Source organism: Nansenia antarctica (assembly GCF_963989245.1).
Source record: "Nansenia antarctica genome assembly, chromosome: 6".
NCBI classification, from domain to species: Eukaryota; Metazoa; Chordata; class Actinopteri; order Argentiniformes; family Microstomatidae; genus Nansenia; species Nansenia antarctica.
This window is the reverse complement of record NC_137676.1, coordinates 45,175,851-45,195,794: the sequence shown is the minus strand read 5'-3', so window position 1 is coordinate 45,195,794 and position 19,944 is coordinate 45,175,851. Positions and strand designations below refer to the sequence as shown.

General features: G+C 43.0%; 2 protein-coding genes across 2 annotated transcripts; both read right to left on the bottom strand.

The window, feature by feature from the left end:
• Positions 1-1,189: 1,189 nt before the first annotated feature.
• On the bottom strand, positions 1,190-10,881 carry LOC308160598 (zinc finger MYM-type protein 1-like; the record flags this gene model as incomplete). Its single annotated transcript, XM_080534542.1, has 4 exons — positions 1,190-2,143; positions 2,926-3,096; positions 9,491-10,390; positions 10,780-10,881. The coding sequence occupies 4 exons, from the start codon at positions 10,879-10,881 to the stop codon at positions 1,190-1,192; spliced, it is 2,127 nt and encodes a 708-aa protein (XP_080390668.1).
• Positions 10,882-14,334: 3,453 nt separating this feature from the next.
• LOC308160597 (excitatory amino acid transporter 1-like) lies at positions 14,335-16,152 on the bottom strand (the record flags this gene model as incomplete). Its single annotated transcript, XM_080534541.1, has 2 exons — positions 14,335-16,017; positions 16,078-16,152. 2 exons carry the CDS (start codon positions 16,150-16,152, stop codon positions 14,335-14,337), a joined length of 1,758 nt encoding a protein of 585 aa, XP_080390667.1.
• Between the last annotated feature and the right edge of the window lie 3,792 nt (positions 16,153-19,944).

Here is a 19,944-nt window from a genome sequence, read left to right as displayed (position 1 = left end):
GGTCATAGACAGCTAGCTTGCTGAGCATCAACTAATTTTCCATAACGTAAAAAGGAGGCGGTTGGTTGTGGGACTACGAGATGCTGCAGTCTCACAATGAAATGAGAGTTCAATTTGGTCAACAGTTGAGGCTGTAGTGTACAGGAGGACCGCTAGTTCCAGGCAACTTACTTCAGGTTGAACAGACAGGAGTTTGACGTGGATCTGGGAGAGATTGGAGGCGGAGCGGAGACATTTCGGAGCTAGCATCAAAACACTAGTCTATTAGGGTACTGTACTGTTATAAACTGTTTAATAACAGCTTCCAATCAGTGGAGCCCCTAGACTTTTGGGGGCCCTAAGCAAACAACATTATGGAGGCCCCTGGTTGTCACTAACCCGGCTCAGAGAAAGTGACAAAAATAGGGAGACAAGTCGAGGGTAAAGATAAATGATGATTTTATTTAATAACTAAGGAAAAATAAGTAATCTAGAAATGGGATGTGAGGCCCCTGGTTAGGCGGGTGACGATGTGGACATTTTAAAATGTATTTATTTCCCTGACACTAAAATATAATACGGTTTTACGAAGTTTGCGCATATGCGCGCGCTCGTGTGTGTGTAAGTAAAAAAACAGTCTGAAACAAAGGAATTCATTATAAATGTCATAATGTATTAATTAACAGTCACACACACGTCCGAGTATTTGATCAACAAAGGAGCCATGTGTAGTAACATCAAATTGGAGCAATATAAATAATGAAATATCAACTCACAATGGTGCTTATTAGAACTCTTACATTCTGAAACTGCTGGTGTTTTCACATTCTGAAACAGCAACATTAATATGTAATATCAAACAGAGCAAGAACAACAAATAAATAAACAAATAAATCAAAAAATCAATAAACAAGTATATTCTGAAACCGCTGGTGTTCTTATTTACATTTTACACGACTCCACTGGGTCTGTCTGTCTGCCTGCCTGCTTGCCTGCCTGCTTGTCTGTCTGTCTGTCTGCCTGCCTAAGACATCTTACTTATTTTGCACTCTGCATCTTATTTACATTTTTGCACTCAGCAGCTTCTTACTTATTTTGCACTCTGCATCTCCTTGCTTATTTTGCACTCTACTTATGTTTGCTGTTTGCTATTTGCTGAACCGTACTCTGAACCTGCTCTATACTCTGAACCCTGACATACAGTAACCTTTTAGAATCGCTGCTTTCGTGCCTTGGCTGCAGCAAATGCTGCCACCAGATCTTCCAGGTCCAAAGATCTTCTAACCTCCTGTTCTATCGAGATTTGTGCCAGCCCTGAAAGCCTTTCCTGGCTCATGGTGGACCTCAGGTAAGTCTTTATAAGCTTCAGGCTCGAGAAGCTTCTCTCGCCAGATGCGACAGTGACCGGAAGTGTTAACAGGAGCCGCAGGGCAATACTGAGATTCCCATAGAGATCTAGAAGTTCCTCCTTGTATATGTAGTCCAACATCTGTCTTGGAGAGACACACACATCATCAGGAAATGTGTGGATAGCAGCCCTGACCTCCATCACCATCTCCTCTCCATCGATGTCATCCATAGTTTTTTCAAGATTTAGGCACTGCTTCTGAAGCCTTCCAGACGTATTTGCCTTTGTCATTTCCTCTTTGGAGAACATAAAACCATACAGGCTGTAAATATCCTCCATCTTTGAGAACCTGCTAGTGATACTGGTGAGGGCGGCGTCCACCATTGGAAGAAAAAACTCCTGATTGAAGAGGTCATCTGGTGTAGACAATGTTTGTTCTCTGCCCTCATATAGAAACTGCCTTTTTGTTCTTTTTGTTCTCTTTTCAGGAAGCCTCATGTCAATCTCTAGAATCTCGGCAATTTCTCTTGCTTCTGCCTGGCAGGAAGCAAGCCCACGGTCCCTGAAGTCTGTAAGGTAGTTCTTGACTCCTCCAAGTTCCGTTCTCAGCGTTTGGATGGAAACTGTGGAGCTTTGTAATATTTTGCTAGCATGATTGATCTGGTATAAGACATTGTACCAGACCACCATGCATAGCAGAAACTGCCAGGTCATCAGCTCACCCCGTATGCCCCCGGCTGAGGACATTGTCTCGGAGTCCTTCTTTTCTACAGCAAATTCCTTCAGTGCAGACAGTGCTTGTACCATCTCTGGCATCTGGTACCTCAGAGCCTTCACACTCTGGATCCTTGCCTCCCATCTTGTCCTCATCCTCACATACAAAGCCCTCCATAGCCTGGCCCCCCCTTACCTGACTGACCTCCTTCTCCCCCACCGCCCTACCCGTACCCTCCGATCCTCATCCATTGTTCCCCTCACTGTCCCACCCTCAAAACTCAAAGGCTTCGGTCACCGTGCCTTTTCACGAGCTGCACCCCGCCTCTGGAACTCTCTCCCTCAACCACTCAGAGACTCACCCTCACTCCTCATTTTTAAATCCCACCTCAAAACCTACCTGTTCTCCCATGCCTACAGCCTCCCCTACCCCTAGCCATCTCCCCCATCCCGGCCACCCCCCCCCCTGGACACGCATACAACCTCCCCTACCCCTAACCACCTCCCCCCCCCCTACCACCCCCCCCCCTCCCCGTTAGCTGATTCTGTGTTCCATGTGTCCATGTTGCTTGTTGTTTTTGTGTTTTCCGTATCTCCTGTATTGTCAGCGTCTTTGAGCCTCGGAAAAGCGCTATATAAATGTAATGAATTATTATTATTATTATTGTCACTGATAAAGATTTCAGAGTGAGGTCCTTGATATGTTGTTGCAGGATTGCCCAGCGTGACACAGATGAACTAAAAAGGGTGTACAGTCTCTGCAAAATACCAAAGAGGGACATAGACAGCACAGAGGATTTTGCTGCATCTGCTACTACGAGATTCAGAGTGTGACTGCTGCAGGGAACACATGATGCCTTGTTGTTCACCTGCAGTAATCTTGCCTGAACCCCCTGTTTGTGGCCCATCATGTTGCTCCCATTGTCGTAGGATTGGCCACGACAGTCTGCAATATTTAGGTTGTGCTTTTTCAGCTTGAGAAGGGTCTTCATGTAGAGTCTCCGGATCCCAAAGGAAACACCAAGGATAGCTGGCACAATGATGAAGACCAACAGCTGGGTAAACCACACAGTTAGGGAGATGCCAAGGACCATGCACAGTAGGTTATCAACGGGGAAGACGAACCAGTCCATGTTGGCACAGTTGGGGGGTTAAGTGCAGCAGGGTAGTGAAGGTTGGAGGATAATTAGACCACGTGTTGCATTATAGCCTCAGCTTTTGAAGCCTGTTAGGGGCTCATATAGGTGACATCAAGACAAGAAGCAAGAGCGTCACCAATCCCGATAAGACATATCATTAAGGTACAATCACCTGTGTCAGCAGCACATGAGCAATGGTAGGTTTGACCCCCAACATGATTGAGGGGTTCATGTCTCCTCCATCAATTGTAGGCTACTGAATGTAGAATAGCCTAATCCACCTCGCAGATCTCTCGACATAGTCACCAATACGTTTTTTTGATCAATGTTTTTCGTATATAAAAATATGACCGTCCACACCAGCATGTTTAAACGCAATATAAACGCTGTCATTGAGCATTCCACACCAGTAGTCGGCAATATAATTGTATCCCCATAGCCCCGCTGGCCAATCAGACGCCTCTGTCTCTCAATGTTCTCGATCATTAACTGTGCATTTATCTGTAAACAGGTTAAAAGTCCAGTTAACAGTGAAAGAACTAGAAGCACTTTGTTCACATCCATTTTCCTCGCTTGACCAACGTTGCCTGTTGTAACAAAGTAGTTACTGGTGCCAGGATATGACGTTGGAGGGAACAGCAAACAGCTGCAGTGCGCATGATCATAGAAATCTACGCGCATGATGACGTGACGAATACAAAAAGCTCCGTCTATCTCGTCCACACGTCAAAGATATACGGTGAATATACAGCGTTTTTAAAAAATCTTCACCCTGGCAGGCGTTTTTAAACATCTTCGTTTAAGCAGAGGACCAGTGTGTGGATCGCTGTCACCGCCTGGGCCAGAAGACGTCTTCATCACCAAGTTCACCAAGAACCCCACCGACAAGAAGGCGTCACGCATTAATGAAATAAAAGCCCTCATGGAGCTGTAGACGTCCCTACGTATGGGAACCTTGTTAAGAAATTCCCATTTTGAAGTTTATTTTTGATACTGTTTGTTGTGGAATGTTCTCTCAGCACATACAGTATGTCCATCGTTACATTCCCACTCACCACACTGCCCTTGGTTAACAAATCTCATGATACATTTACATTTTTGGGCATTTAACAGATGCCTTTATCCAAAGCGACTTTTCTTTTTTGGGATTAATGTGTGGTTTCATGTATGTGGGAATAAATGTTTTAAGTGACAAAACAAAAAAACAAAAACAATAACAAACAAAATATATTTACAAAATAAATACATCTTTCTTCTAATTCTAATAGATGCGTTTTCATTATTGTTACCGCTGCTTCATAGGTCTGAATAACACTGACAGGCCTTATATGTGTCCCTTGAACAGAGCTTGTATAGAAAAATTATAGCATGCATCATAGGAAGGTGCCTGGGCACCGCGCAATGATAATTTCCGTCGTTTTCAGTGAAAATAATTTTGTCACCTTTTTGGGCCAGCACCCCTGCATTCCCAAAAAATGTGATAGAAATGAGCCATTGAATTGTTGCACTCTCTCCAGCAATTCCCAGTTCCCGGTGTACCATTCTGTAAGTATTTTCTTCTTGGGGTAATAAAAAACCTAATAATGTTCTTCCATGAAAATTCTCTCCATTGTCCAGAGCTAGAGGTGGTGGATTGTATTTTACATATGTTCAACCATTCTTCCTCAGTTAGGACTATGTTTGCTTCCTTCTCCCACTTATCCCTAACATATAAGGTGGAGTGATTCTTGGTGGACTGTATACTCTTCTGTATAATTCTTGACACCAGTTTCTTGTGGGTGTTGCCCTTATACGCATCAATACAAATGTTGACGAGACTCATTTCAGAAACCTCATTATTCTTTATATTCTTATAGAAGTAGTAATGCCTCAGTTGTAAATACCTGTAGAAATCTTGTTTCTCTAGGTTGTGATTATCAATAAGATATTGAAAGGCCTGTATTGGATGAAATTAGGTAGGGATGTCCCGATCCCATTTTTTCACTACCGATACCTGGGCTTCAGGTATCTGCGATACCGATATCAATCCGATATTTGTATTTATTGTTTTACTCCTGAATAATAACAAATACTTCCCCAGTATAGTCCACAACATTTGGCTATTAAAGACTGCCAGCCTTTATTCAAGCAACAAAAACAGTACTCACTGAGTCTGTTACTCACTACTCAGTGACCAACTGGTTTCAAGTTATGGGGCAACTATGGGAACGCCCCCTGCGTGACCTCATCAGAAACTGAATTACACTGCGCCAGCTCATTGGCTGGCCCAGGCGACGCTTGTGTCACGAGGGACGGGACCCTCCGCCTATATAACGGCATCTGTCGTCATTCTAAAGCATTTGCTCCCTTCTCACTGGAGCTGACAACAACTGTGCGGGTGGCTAGAGCTAAACAGTCCACAGATACGAGCGACCACAACACACACACACACTGTATGGAAAGTTTGAGCGGCAGTGACGGCCGCGCGCTGCACTTAGTATTTATTCTTGGTTATTTTGAACGCCTCGCTCAACCCGTCTGTGACGGTGCAGTGTGTGTGTTAGCCCGTCAGTGACGGTGCAGTGTGTGTGTGTGTGTGTTAGCCCGTCAGTGACGGTGCAGTGTGTGTGTGTGTTAGCCCGTCAGTGACGGTGCAGTGTGTGTGTGTGTTAGCCCGTCAGTGACGGTGCTGAGCCGTGCTGTGAGTTAACAAACACGTTTGTACAGCTGTTCCTTTGTGTCGACCTCCCTCTGTGCCTAGAGACTCTTACACTAACGTTACCACCAGTTGCTAGCTAGCTACGGTAGCTAACGTTACCACCAGGTGCTAGCCAGCTACGGTAGCTAACGTTACCACCAGGTGCTAGCCAGCTACGGTAGCTAACGTTACCACCAGGTGCTAGCTAACTAAGGTAGCTAATGTTACCACCAGGTGCTAGCTAGCTACGGTAGCTAATGTTACCACCAGGTGCTAGCTAGCTACGGTAGCTAACGTTACCACCAGGTGCTAGCTAGCTAAGGTAGCTAATGTTACCACCAGGTGCTAGCTAGCTACGGTAGCTAACGTTACCACCAGGTGCTAGCTAACTAAGGTAGCTAACTAACGTTACCACCAGGTGCTAGCTAGCTACGGTAGCTAACGTTACCACCAGGTGCTAGCCAGCTACGGTAGCTAACGTTACCACCAGGTGTTAGCTAGCTAAGGTAGCTAATGTTACCGATGCATCATCAGACAGAAATGAGCAACTGTGACTCCGCTGGCAGAAGGGTGAAAGAGGAGAAACGCTTTGAAATGGATACCATTTCCACCGACATAAGAAATATTGCCTCACGTAGGCTATTATGAAGGAGTGCACACAAAGGATACGTGCACACTGCAGTGGCGTGTCCAGTCCTTTTTCACTGGGGTGGCCCAGGTGGGGCACCTTGTTATGCATGGGTGGCACAATTTTGAGAATTTAACACTTAATTCCCTGCATTCTGGTGAATTTGTACACACCATTTTGTGCTTTTTATTACCATTTCTGTCTCCACTCCCCATTGTATACTTTAATTGGGCTACTAAGGTCATGTTCTTACATGAAAATCTGAATCATGACCCAGAGCAAGCGGATAAGTTTGCAACATTGTTGCATACATTATTTCTGATTTGCGTTCTCACAGCCCTTTATGTAAACAAAGTAACATAGGCAAATGAAGCAACAGATGTGGTAGTTGATTGGTCAGGAAAATAGAAAACTGCCCGTTCGTCCCGCTCTTATCCAGATCAACACGCATGCACTGTTGTTTTCCTATGGACAGCCTCGATGCGTCGTTTCTAACCGGAGCGAAACCACCCTTTTCAAGCGCCGGAGCATGTGTTGGTTGTTTGCTCCGGGAGTGACTTCGAATGTGCGTTCTCACAGCTCCAAACAACGCAGAGCAAAGCGAATTTCATCCTAAACTCTGATTCCAAGTGAAGCAAATGTTCTAGTGAGAACACACCCTAAAATAACAATCCCTGTTTAAAAGTCCCAGTGCTACCAATCACAACACAACAGAGTGGCTCCATACAAATGTAATATTAAACTCAGATGTTTTTTATTCTTTAAACAAACCAGCATATTTTGTACACTATAACATGCAGGCACTCCAATTGTAACACAAAACAAAACAAAAAACACTGTACACTGTACAGGTACAAGGAAAAACAATAATTCTTAAACATTAACATAAAAAACTAGCTGCCTCTCCTTTCTTTTTCTTACAATTTTTTCTAATTGCTTCTCTTAACTGTAAAGTTTCAAGTTTCCTGTACAATTTACTCTACTGTGGGGGGAAAAATGCCAAATGTTCACCGGGGTACAGGAAGCTGCCATTGTAAACTTATATATATATATATATATATAAATAATAATAAATAATAATGAAATCAGATTACGAGAAATTCAAAGCCACATCTACTGAAGTGTACTGGATAACAATACCAGTACATAACAGTGTACTGGTATTGTTAACATTCAAAAACATGTTGATTCTATTTCTGGACAAAAACTGCAAAGAAAAAAAAACTGAAAATTGGAATATCACCTAATATATACATGTATTTTTTCATTTCATTTATTAATTTGATAAATAGATGTTGTAAAATGTAAAGTGTGTCGGCCTACGTACCTATTCCTGACTGAATTAGCTGGAGGTGGTCAGAGAGGATTAGTAACCACACAGAGGGAATCACACATGCATAAGGAGGAGGGAATGCATGAGATGATCACATATTATCATATTGACATCACCCATGTCTATCTATCTGTAGGGTCTATCTAACTGGAGGGGTCTATCTATCTGTAGGGTCTATCTAACTGGAGGGGTCTATCTATCTGTAGGGGTCTATCTGTAGGGTCTATCTAACTGGAGGGGTCTATCTATCTGTAGAGGTCTATCTGATGAGGAGGAGGATGAGTAGTTTAGGACTGGAAGAAAAACGAATAAACTAATAAACTGACATAATATGAAAACAATCGGATTTCTCCTCTTCTACAGATTTTGTATGAAATAGAATCAATATGTTTTTGTTGCAAAGTTACAGTTGTCTGGGGAGTTGTAGTTTGTGTAGGAATATGTAGTTTTTGTTGAAATTCTGTCAGGAATAGGTACGTAGGCCGACACGTTACATTTTACAACATCTATTTATCAAATTAATAAATTAAATGAAAAAATACATGTATATGTTAGGTGATATTCCAATTTTCTGCTTTTTTAAATTATTTTTTTTGCAGTTTTTGTCCAGAAATAGAATCATGTTTTTGAATGTTAACAATACCAGTACACTGTGCATACGTTGCACTGACTCAAAACAGGTTAATTCGCCTGTTCTTGTGTTTGCTTGCAGACACTTTTATAAAGTCATCCATGTTCAATGCCTTAGCTCGTCTTGATTCAATGCTTAGCACACCTAAATGGCTTAGCCTGCTGTCTAGCATGGTTGTCCGCAAATGATTTTTAATGTGCTTTAGAGCTGAAAAGCTCCGCTCACAGCCAGCGCTGCTGACTGGAAGGGTTACAGCTATTTTGCAAAGTCTGAAAAGCTCATGAAAAACGTCTGGGTATTGCTCTAAAAACACAGTTAAGTCTAAAGTGCTTGTCAACTGTACAGCCCCACTCTCTGCCTTCATTTTCAAAATTCTCCTAGCTTGGTGAAGCTGATGAGTAAGATCTTCACGGTCACATCCATATGTTTCACTTAAGCCAAATACCTGGTCATCCTGCAGGAAGGTATGGCTTTTAGGATGTAGGGCCTGTATGCCTTTCATTATTAAGCAGTTTGGTTTTGAGAACCTTCTGTTAATTTCACAGATTAGTGAATCAAGGATGGGGTAGAGTAGTCTCTGTCTGAATGCGTCTTTATCATAATGACCCTGTCGCAGACCTATAGTACATGTCACATAAGACCCACCAAGCCTGGAGCTAACTTTTTGTGACCTCTTCTCACCATCCTGAATTGGCTGTTTCTTCTATGTCGTGCCACAGTTGATCACAAAATGTCTCAGTCCTGTACTCCTGAAACGTATCACAAAGTGACTACCATGTCCACTGCCATAGCCAAGTCAACAGAAGGTGACTGGAGTAAGTCAGAAAGGAGCTTTGTGTTTCCAAACAGTTTTCTGAAGGTTGCAAGGAGGCCAATGAAGGTCAGGTCAATCTGTGCAAGCAAACCTCGAGCATCAATGGATCTGTCTCTATGATTTTCTGTGCATATATCTTGAAGAACACGCAACACGGCTGGTAACCTATCCATCAAGTTCCTGCAAGCCAATGCTCTACATGCCCATCTTGTGTCACTTAGTTTTACCAACTCCCTGGCCTGGCCACCATACATCTCCTTTTGAACACCAAGCCATTTCTGGTGCACATAAGATCCAGACATGTACACATAGATCTTCTCAAGACGCGAGAAGAAGCAATCAGCCTCTGGGACTGACTTTACAGTGTCAACTAAGACCAGGTTCAGACAGTGCGCATTACAGTGTACATAAAACGCATGCTTGGCCTCTGCCTTAATTCTGGCTGCCACACCCGAGTGTTTGCCACTCATCACTGAGGCCCCATCATAGCCTTGCCCAACCAGATTAGACTTGTAGTCGAGGCCATAGTTTTCTAAAGACTGGATGATCATGTCACTAAGCCCCTTAGCATCTAGATGTTGGGCATGTTTGAAATCCAGAAAACTTTCATGGACAGCCCCGTTGTAATAATATCGAACAACCAATGAGAGCTGCTCCTTCTTTTGCAGATCTTTGGTTTCATCAGCAATCACAGAAAAAAACTCACTCTTCTTCACTTCTGCCACAATAGAATCACGCACCATACCAGCTAGGCACTGCAGAATTTCATTCTGGATGGTATTGCTGGTGTATTTTGCATTACCTTGTGCCTTCATTTTGTTGGCTACCAAAGGATTGTGTTTAGCAATCATTTCAAGAATTTCTAAGAAATTCCCTTTGTGCTCTTCAGAGTCACTGTGACCTCTTTGGGCTATATTCTGAGTTGCAGTCAAACGCAATACATCTGCAACTGTTTTTATGTAGCTGCGATTCTCTTGCACTTTTTTTCTGTATTCTTTGTTAATCAGGTCTACTATGGAAGCATCTGTAAGTGCTGCCCTCTTGTACTCATTCAAAGCAAACATGGCATTAGTGTGACACTCAGATTTCTCATGCTGCTTGAAGCCACCATCTTTGAACATTGCTTTCTTCCAATTAGAAAAACCTGATTCTGACGTGAAAACAGACTGTGGTGCACTAGGCAGGGAAAAGTGTCTGCAAGGATAACAGTAGGCTGAATCTCGGCTTGGTGAGTATTCAAGCCATGAATGCAGCTGATACCACGGCGGATTGAACGACCTCCTCTTCTCACCTTGGACAGTCTTGGGAAAAATCTTTAGCCGAGGTTGAGTGGGACCTTCTGCTCTTGACTGTGAAATATCTGTGACAAAAGCCTGAGAATCAGATCCTGCCTTCAAGTCTCTGAGACAGAAGTACTCATTGGTACATTAATACATAGATTAAAGAATTGAAGTAGTACAATATATTAAGCGGGCTACAGTATATTTAATATGAACAATTACATATTAAGGCTTACCAGGAGGTCCACGTGGGGCAGCAAGGCCTGCCACATCACTGTCCCCACAGGAAAATGCAGGGCCTGCAGGTACTGATGGCTGGTCCTCGTTGTCAGTATCATAGTCTGAGACTGAGAGTGGCTGACTAGACACACCTAAAGCAATGCAGGAATTGTAATAGTTGTATCAATTTAATAGTAGTAGTAATAGTAATAGTAGTAATAGTTGTATTCATAACAACCTGAAAGCAGAGAAGTAGATGGCTTATATTGTATGTATTGTATACTGTACAACATACCCTGATGTGCAGGTGAAGCTGATGTGCAGCCTTCATCATCAGTATCCTTGTTTGACTCTACAAAATCACAGAAATGGTCATCATAATGACAAAATCAGCCTTTTTTGTAAGTAGGCCGATGTTAGCTACCAAACTCAAATGAATACAATATGAATACCCCTACAGGCTTAATCGACAAGATTCGGCTTTAGTTTAAATGTATAGCAATTAATCACAATGTTACATTATCACGGTTATCAAATAAGTGCTTACTAAAAATACATCTGGAGCTATCAGAATGTTACATACATACCCATGTGTACAGCAGAAGCTGGAGGCTCTTGCTGTGGGCTAACTGGGTCTACATCCTCCAGCTGGCTCTCATCCTCTGACTGACTAACATTAGCTCTGGCTTCTCTGTCCTGCTGCTCTGTCCTTTTGGTTTTTTTTCTTTGGAAGAAACCCTGAATGCTCTGATTTCTTTTCATACTGTAACATTAACCATCACATAACACATGTCACTTTATAACTTGCACAATACACAAACAAAACATACTCAAGCATTCAAATGTATATAGCTGACGTTACCTAGCCTATAGCCTAACGTTAGCATTAGCTAGCATTTCGACGACAGGTTTACTAGCAAGCTGAGATCGGATGATGAGAGACCAGAGTAGCCTACTACAAAATATAATGTTACAGCTAAAACGTTTTAACCACTAGCACAACACCGTAGCCTATATGTAGCTATGCAAAAGTCTAACCATTAATGGTACTCACATTTCTTCAGGAGCGCCAAGACCAGCACACCTCACCGCTGATCAAAAATGTGTTCTGTTCGAAAAGTTTGTCTCGTGGTGCGAAGTGGCCTCTGCTCTGAGTGACTAGGCAGATAGCCAATCAATCAGGGTGGCCAATCAGATTTCAGGGGTGGCACGGGCCACCCCTGGCCCCCCCCTGGACACGCCCCTGGCACACTGCACATATCGTATTCGTCCATGTCCTGTACGCATCACACTATATACATATATATTTACTGTTCATATCATATTGATATTCATGCAAATATATTTACTTTTTACATTCATATTCATTGCACGTATAGCGCGAGGTTGACCACCGTCCGCATTGACTTCACAGTAATGTACGTCTTCATAAGGGTAACATTCCCGATAAGTCCAATGATTGCAATATCCATACAGTGAAGAACATGAACAGGCCCACTGTAGACAATTGACTATCATCCCCAAGTAGGCCTGTATGCATGTTATTTAATTATCTTGTATTCACGGTAAGGTGACCAGATTTCTCAGATGCAATCTGGGGACATTTCCAACTTTTTAGGAAAAATGTATACATTTTATCATGATGAAATACAGAAACGGGGACAATTGCTGTTTCATTTATGTTGACCTTATTTTGACCAATGTATACACATTCAAGCAAGAATACTCAAGTGTAACAACTGGAATGTGCCTCAACATTAGTGTCAGTGTACTGTAAGTGGTATTAAAAGTAATTCTTAGAACTGTTCAGGTTGACGAGCCAACCATCAACAATCTGGTCTGAGAAAAGATCTTTATTTTATAAAAACAGTATTGCTAGTTACATACTCATACAGAAAAAAAATGCTAGTTTTCAGAGCCAATGCAGGTATGACAGGTTTATAATTTTACATGAATAGGCAATGCTACAGAGCAACGATGCATGTGGAAACAATAAAGTCCAAGCGGGGGTCTGGGGGTCCTCCCCCAGAAAAAAAGAGGATTTAACACTTAATTTCCTGCATTCTGGTGAATTTGTACACATTATTGTGCTTTTTATGCCCATTTTTTATCTCCACTACCCTACTCATACTTTAAGCCTAACATAAGACTAATGATGTTGTAAAAATTCTGTATATTGTATTAATAATTTAAAACAACTTTATACACCCACTGCATATATTTCATTGTATTATCTTATTAATAATAATAGCCACCAGGGCACCCCATAAGCTCTTCTCCACTAGTCTGATTAGATTGAACTATTCCAATTCCAGGACTGCAGCACAGAGCATAGGTGTTCAATATTAATGTTATGACAAACCCCAGAATTGGGACAGCAAATTGAGGTTCCAGCAGCTTTATTAACATTGGGTTTACATACAACATATTGACAATTAGGCACTTATGCTTTTGGAAATCTTCATCGTCTAGAGTAACAGACTTCTCAGAACAAGAGCTCGCCTCGAGCCCCAGATAGCACTTTCACTTTCCATGGCAAACTATTTTACAACTATAAATGGAACTGTCAAACTAATGTGGAAGACACCACTGCTCACGTGCCACCCTAGGCCACCTCCTAGACACGCCACTGGGTCCTGGTAGTCTGGAATGGATAGAATCACAGTAGAAGAGAACATGAGTGCAAAACTGAGAGAATAGTGATTTGAAATGTACCATGAACTAATTTAACCATGCAATAGCACCAGAAAGGTCAAACAACATAATGGTAATGTTGTGGGAGTTGCAACAAGGAGACGACAGACGTAGGTTGGAGTCGAGGTTGTTTACTTCTCTCACTTTCTGCTACATGCTAACATACACTCAGTGACAACAACAATAACATTTATATTCCGGTTGTGGATACAACTGTTTTTTTTTGCATTTGCGCCCATGATAACGGATAGGATACCACCTGCTTCTGAGTTTCATTATGATCTCACTTTCTTGATGTGTCTCTAATGTGAATCACCACAATGTATTAAATAAAATAAAAAACATTTATAACTAGCACTGAGAGAATAGTGATTTGAAATGTACCATTAACTAATTTAACCATGCAATAGCACCAGAAAGGTCAAACAACATCATGGTAATGTATTAAATAAATAAAAAACATTCATAACTAGCACTGGTAAGATTCACTCATCAGAGAAACATATTCACAGCTTCTGTATAGAGAATCTCTCTCACTCACCCCTTACCTAATCATAATGGAACCAGGGCGCAACTTCAACAGATAGCGAACACACACTGACACATCAATGAATCCTCAGACGCTGGAGTAAAGTTCAGTTCTTTACTAAATCCTCAGAAACATGAGTGGTCGTTTGGTTATTTTTTTCTTTTTTTCGGTTGAAATATTTATTGCATGAAAACGGTTAATCCATTTAAGCTTGGCGTAATTGGAAGGCTCTGCTCTGTAGAGATCCCTGCCTGGAGTTAAACAACCACAACATACCAGTCATGAGATATGGCAGGGAAGGGAGTTTCAGACCAGGTCTATAAAAACAATCCCTTCTGTCTCCTGCCTCTCACATGGTTGTCTCGCTGTTGCGATGTTTGAGAGAGTCGTTCTCCTGGCAGATGAGCTGGTAGGGCTTCTCGTTCTCTTCGTTCACAGAGTTGCCCATCTCTGCGTCCTGGCTCAGGAGCTCCTGTTTGGACAGGTGCTCCACGATGCCCGCGCCCACCGAGTCTCCCAGCACGTTGGTGGTGGTGCGCAGGCGGTCCAGGAACCAATCCACTGCGATGATCAGTGTTATGTCGTCCGTGGGCAGGCCCACCGATGTCAATACGATCACCATGGTAACCAGACCCGCCTGAGGGATACCTGCTGCTCCGATGCTGGCAGCTGTTGCCGTGATACTGATGGTGAGGATCTGCCCGAAGTTGAGGTCCATGTTGTTGACCTGGGCGATAAAGATGGCCGCCACAGCCTCGTAGAGGGCCGTGCCGTCCATGTTGATGGTGGCGCCCACGGGCAGGACGAAGCGCGTCACCCGCTTGTCCACGTGGTTATTCTCCTCCAGGCAGCGGAAGGTGATGGGCAGGGTGGCAGAGCTGGAGGACGTTCCCAGGGCCGTGATGAGAGCCTGCAGCAGCCCAGCGATGAAGGTGAAAGGGTTCTTCCTGGCAACCAGGAAGTAGAGAAGAGGCAGGACGACCATGCCGTGGATGAGGAGACCTACGATCACAGTCACAGTGTACATCCCAAGCTGACCTCCGACCTGAGCCAGGTCCTTCATCTCCACGATCTTACCAGCTATCAGGAAGAGGATGCCTACAGGAGCATACCAGATGATGATGGCGACCAGCCTCATGATGGCCTCGTTGAGGCAGTCGAAGAAGTCCCTGAGGGCCTGTCCCTGCTGCTTCATGTTCCCCATGACCAGGCCGAAGCACATGGAGAACACCACCAGGCCCAGGGCGTTCACCCCGTTAGAGAAGCCCGACATGGGGATCACCTCCTCCACCGTCTCCTGTATGGTCTGCAGCACCTTGGTCACGTTCCCAGTCAGGCCAGCCTCTGTAGTGTTGAGGGAATCAGTCAGGTTGAGTGCGATGGTCACGTTCCTGGTGCGGATGGTCTTCTTGTACACTGTCTTGTACTGCTTGAAACAGGCTTCTACCAGGTTAGGAGGGAACATGTTTCTGATGAGGTCCAGGAAGGCGTCGGCAGCTTGTACTGGCTCTATGGTGCCGCTGGAGGTCACAGGAGTGTCCCTCCTGCCCTTCCCCGGCTTGATGATCATCACCATGACGATGCCGATGAAGACCGCGATGATGGTGGTCACCATGTAGTAGACCACCACCCGCATGCCCATCTTACCTGAGGCTTTGCTGTCCAGAGAAGAAATACCTGTGACCAGACTGGAGACTATGAGAGGCAGCACCAGCATCTGCAGCATCCTCATCAGCAGCTCTCCAGGGAAGGAGAAGTACTTGATCTCCCTCAGGGTCAGGTTCTGGGGCCGCAGGGCAAAGCCCAACATCACACCCAGAGCCACTGCTGCGATGGTGAAGAGCACAAAGAGGTTCCGGCGTAAGAACGCCTTCACGCTCTCCCTGGTGACGCTGCTCATCCTGTCCTTCACGCTGGTCGCTCTCTTCTCCATGGCCCTGTGTAGCCGGCGCCACAGGAGGCCTCGTTCGGGGACGTTGGGGGGCTTGTCTGAGTCCTCGTTCAGGAAAAGGCTGGTGGCGTTGGCTGGTGGCTTTACCACATTACCGTGTATGATGGCTTATATGCTGCAGTCCGGCCCCTCTGTCTGCACCTCGAACCTCAGCACGTCTTTGGTGCGCACTTTGCCCTGGGAGTACTGCATACAGCACTGGACGTCTCTCTGCATCTGGACCCCGTCACCTTGTCATCAGTTTGGTAACGACTAATTGTCCAGTTCCTCAACCAATAGAAACGTACAGTTCCTCAACCGATAGAAACGTGCTGTTCTGTTTCAGACGAAGTAGAAGTTTAATCACAAAATTAAATTAGTTAAATCACAATAAATAGTTCCTCTCGCTGTCAACGTCATCAACTTTTATCCAAGTCTAACATCATATGGATACAAACAGAATAAGTGACGCTTTCCACCAGCATTTTATCAATCACTCCAACTCCTACCGTCAGGTCGGCGCCTCCGTTGTTCAAGCTAGTGTCGCTTTCCCAGTCTTTGTGTAATAAGTGAACTTGTTGTAATGTTTGCCCTCTAGCACAGTTATAAACTTAAAATTTCTCAGAAGAATGTATTTTCCTCTGGATGGCCTTGTCTTTGGATAGGAGATCCATGAACTCATGACAGGGAAGGTTTGTTTATTGTTTGTTTGTTTATTATTGGATCCCCATTAGCTGCCACCATGGTGACAGCTAGTCTTCCTGGGGTCCACAAAAATAACAATACAAATGAAATCAATAACAACACAGATACAAACAAATGATTACAAAGAACAGACAACAGAGTGTAATTAAAAGAAAATTAAAAAATTAAACCCTAGTTTAAGTATGCATTTCTCTTCTTTGATAATAGCTGACACTTCATCTTGATTCATGTCACTAACCAGGTCCCAAAGTTTCTTCTTCGTGCCATCTGGGACTGGCTGTGCATAGGTACACAGTGACTGCACTCTTCTTTTGCCTGGCTTTAAGACACTGCCTTTCTTTGACACATGGCATCTCATCATGTGCCTCCACAGGGATTTCCTCTTCAGTAAGGCCTGGCAATATATACATGTACAGTGCATGTAGTCACTTGCCTTCAGTGGTTTTCTGTGATGGGATCAAAGTACCATTTCCGTATTTGAGCACCTAGTCATTGTGGATGCGATTGCCTTTGTTTCTCAACAGATCCAACTGGATTCTTCGATTTTTGGACCCCTTTTGAAATTGAAGTGCTTTTGCCACTTCCACCTCGTTGCTGTGTTTGTCTTCCAGGTGCCGTGCCATTTTAGAACGCTGTTGAAAGCAAAACATACAGTAATGGTTTCTGCCATAAACTCTGCCACCGTCTTTTTTCCTTTTCAGCTTCATGACTGATACATCGTTCTTTTCTTCAGAACATTCACTGTCTGAGATTCTTGGGTGAGGCTGAGTGTTAGCCCACGAGCGCAGGAGAATGATTGAAGGACACTGACGCGAAGATTCAATGGACGGTCTCGAGTTACCCCAGGCGATTGGAAACGGTCTCCGTTGTCCAACGAAGAGCTTTCCTTTTGCTGGGTCTCTCGACTTCCAATTCTGAATTAACAGAATACACTGAGCTACAAAATCCAATAGCTATTTCGTTTTGATAAAGCTAGAAACAATTTATCACTCAGCAAAGGCTAGCAACATACTAACGTAATTATGCTAAGCTAACCGCTAGCCGCGATTAGCTCTACAGTAAAATATAACATACTACAACGAGTAGATGTAGCTTATAAACAAACACCAGACATATGTATTTACCTCTGGTAGCTTCAATGTGCACCAACATCCAAAAGAATAACTGTTCGTTGATTCCCGAATTGTTAATACACACAGCATACACAACAAGTCTTACTTCACGAGGTCCTCAAACATTCTGACAACAACCTCACACTATTAGTACAAAGTCCCGCCCCCTCTCTCTCAGCATACATTTCAATTGGCTAGCTCTTCCCGATGGACCAATGAAATAAAGAAATGAATGAATGACATATAACCAATGAGCGAACTCACATTAGAGTTTGTAAACAAGTACACATTATAAACGTATAACAATGTTAATAACCGTGTACATAACCATGAAATGATGCTTATTTATTAAATGGACTTATTTATTGAAATGCTCATAGCTCACGTTAGTAGCTGGGCTACATAAATATTAATTCAATATTATTTGTATGATTCTCCTCACAGCTAGCTAAACTAGCTAGCTAGAACAGAACAAGCTAGAGAGTATAGAGAGCTGCATGTTTTCAGGTGGAATCATGGCCTTAATTCACCCATAAAAGGAAAAATAAACAGTTATTTTTACCTTCTGCTTGTACAGTTCTTCTGTCAGCCGGTCTTCTGAGACTGTTATTTCCCGCACCTCAGCTTGTTTTGCTGGACGGATTTTCTGAAATTCCGTATTAATGACTTGGTTAGAGCGTCGTGTTTTTTTTCCAATCCAAGGTACCCAATAGTGGAAAGTTGGCGGAACAGTAAATGTTTTTTTTTGTTGACCTTTATAAAAGGAAAAGAAAAACGTTAATACATTCAAGAGTTTAAAGTGAAGTGCCATCTTGATAAACATCTACCACAACATGTATCTCCATGTGGTTGTCAGATTTCTGCAGTCATTGGAAAATGTGACTGCTCCTGGTGTTTCTGGACACCTCTCGGAAATGAGAAAGACGTCAAATTCGTCTTTAAAGTTTTTTTTTTTTTTTTTCAGATCTTCGTTTTTTTAGCTAACATTCAACTCGAAGATGTGAAGTACCCACTCGTTATTTTTCCGAACAGTTTTACGTTCATTAAATAAGTGTAATCTATAACACAATGACTTCGTTTCTTGTTGTTTGATGGGGATTCATTATCTTTGATGGGGATTTTCTGTGCTTAGTGATTTCCAGTGTAGCAACTTTCAAATACTCATGTCGTCTTCAATTTGTTTCCGATTTCAATGTATGATGCATCATTTGAAAGCTTACAATCTGTAGTTTAAGCACATGTAAAAAACAGAAAAATGATTTCGCCTACAGGTAGCCCTTTTCATTGGGCTGTGTCACAAATGTTCAGCATGTTAACTAAGTGCCCGTTAGTCTTGTCTTGCATTACTTGTTACAAATCCTCGGCCGATCCTTTCCCTTGAAAGTGCCTCCCAAAAAAGATCAATATCGACCTCTCCATTAGTCCTCAGGAGGTTGGGGAAGGTCACTCACTAAACAAATAAGGAGGAAATATTGTAAGTCAATTCTGAGAGCAATCCCGGTCTGCAATTAACATCTAAATCTGTCTATTCCATGAAAGCATTCTTACCTGACAAATTGAAGGCGCCCTTCTTATGGAGGTCCATGATTACTGCAGGTGGATGATCACCACAGGTTACGCAAGAATACTCGTAATCATGTGCTGTGAGGGCTTCAAAGTGGAGATAACCATGGAGCACCGTATCAGCAGAGGGGTACTGTACACCAGTGGTCAACTCCAAATATTCGACCACTCGGCTCACTGCAGCATGGACCTTAGAGAGAAAAATATTATGGAAAAACCAAATGTAATGTAGTAATTCATTTGTAAATTAACCCAATACTTCAATTAAAGTTTTATCAAACATTACCTGTAGCATGTTCCTTATGGTGATGCATAAAGGGAGAGCGAGTATGATGTGGTCATCAAAGTTATGTAAACCTTCTTTCCACTCTTGGTACCGGAAGTAGGCTCCACATTGTGAGCAGGATTTACAGTAGGTTGAAATATCTCGAAATCCAAAGATTCAACAAGAATCACAACAGTTTACAACACATTGAATAATAAATACAAGAGAAACAAATCCCCCAAAGTAGATTGTTATAAGATAAATTGATTAACAAAATTAACCTTCGCTGACCTACCTTGAACAACCTGTGTGGTGGTGAGGATTTTGGCCTTGCATGTAATGAGGACTGGGTCACTCAGGGGCACGTTGCCTGGGCAGTGCTGG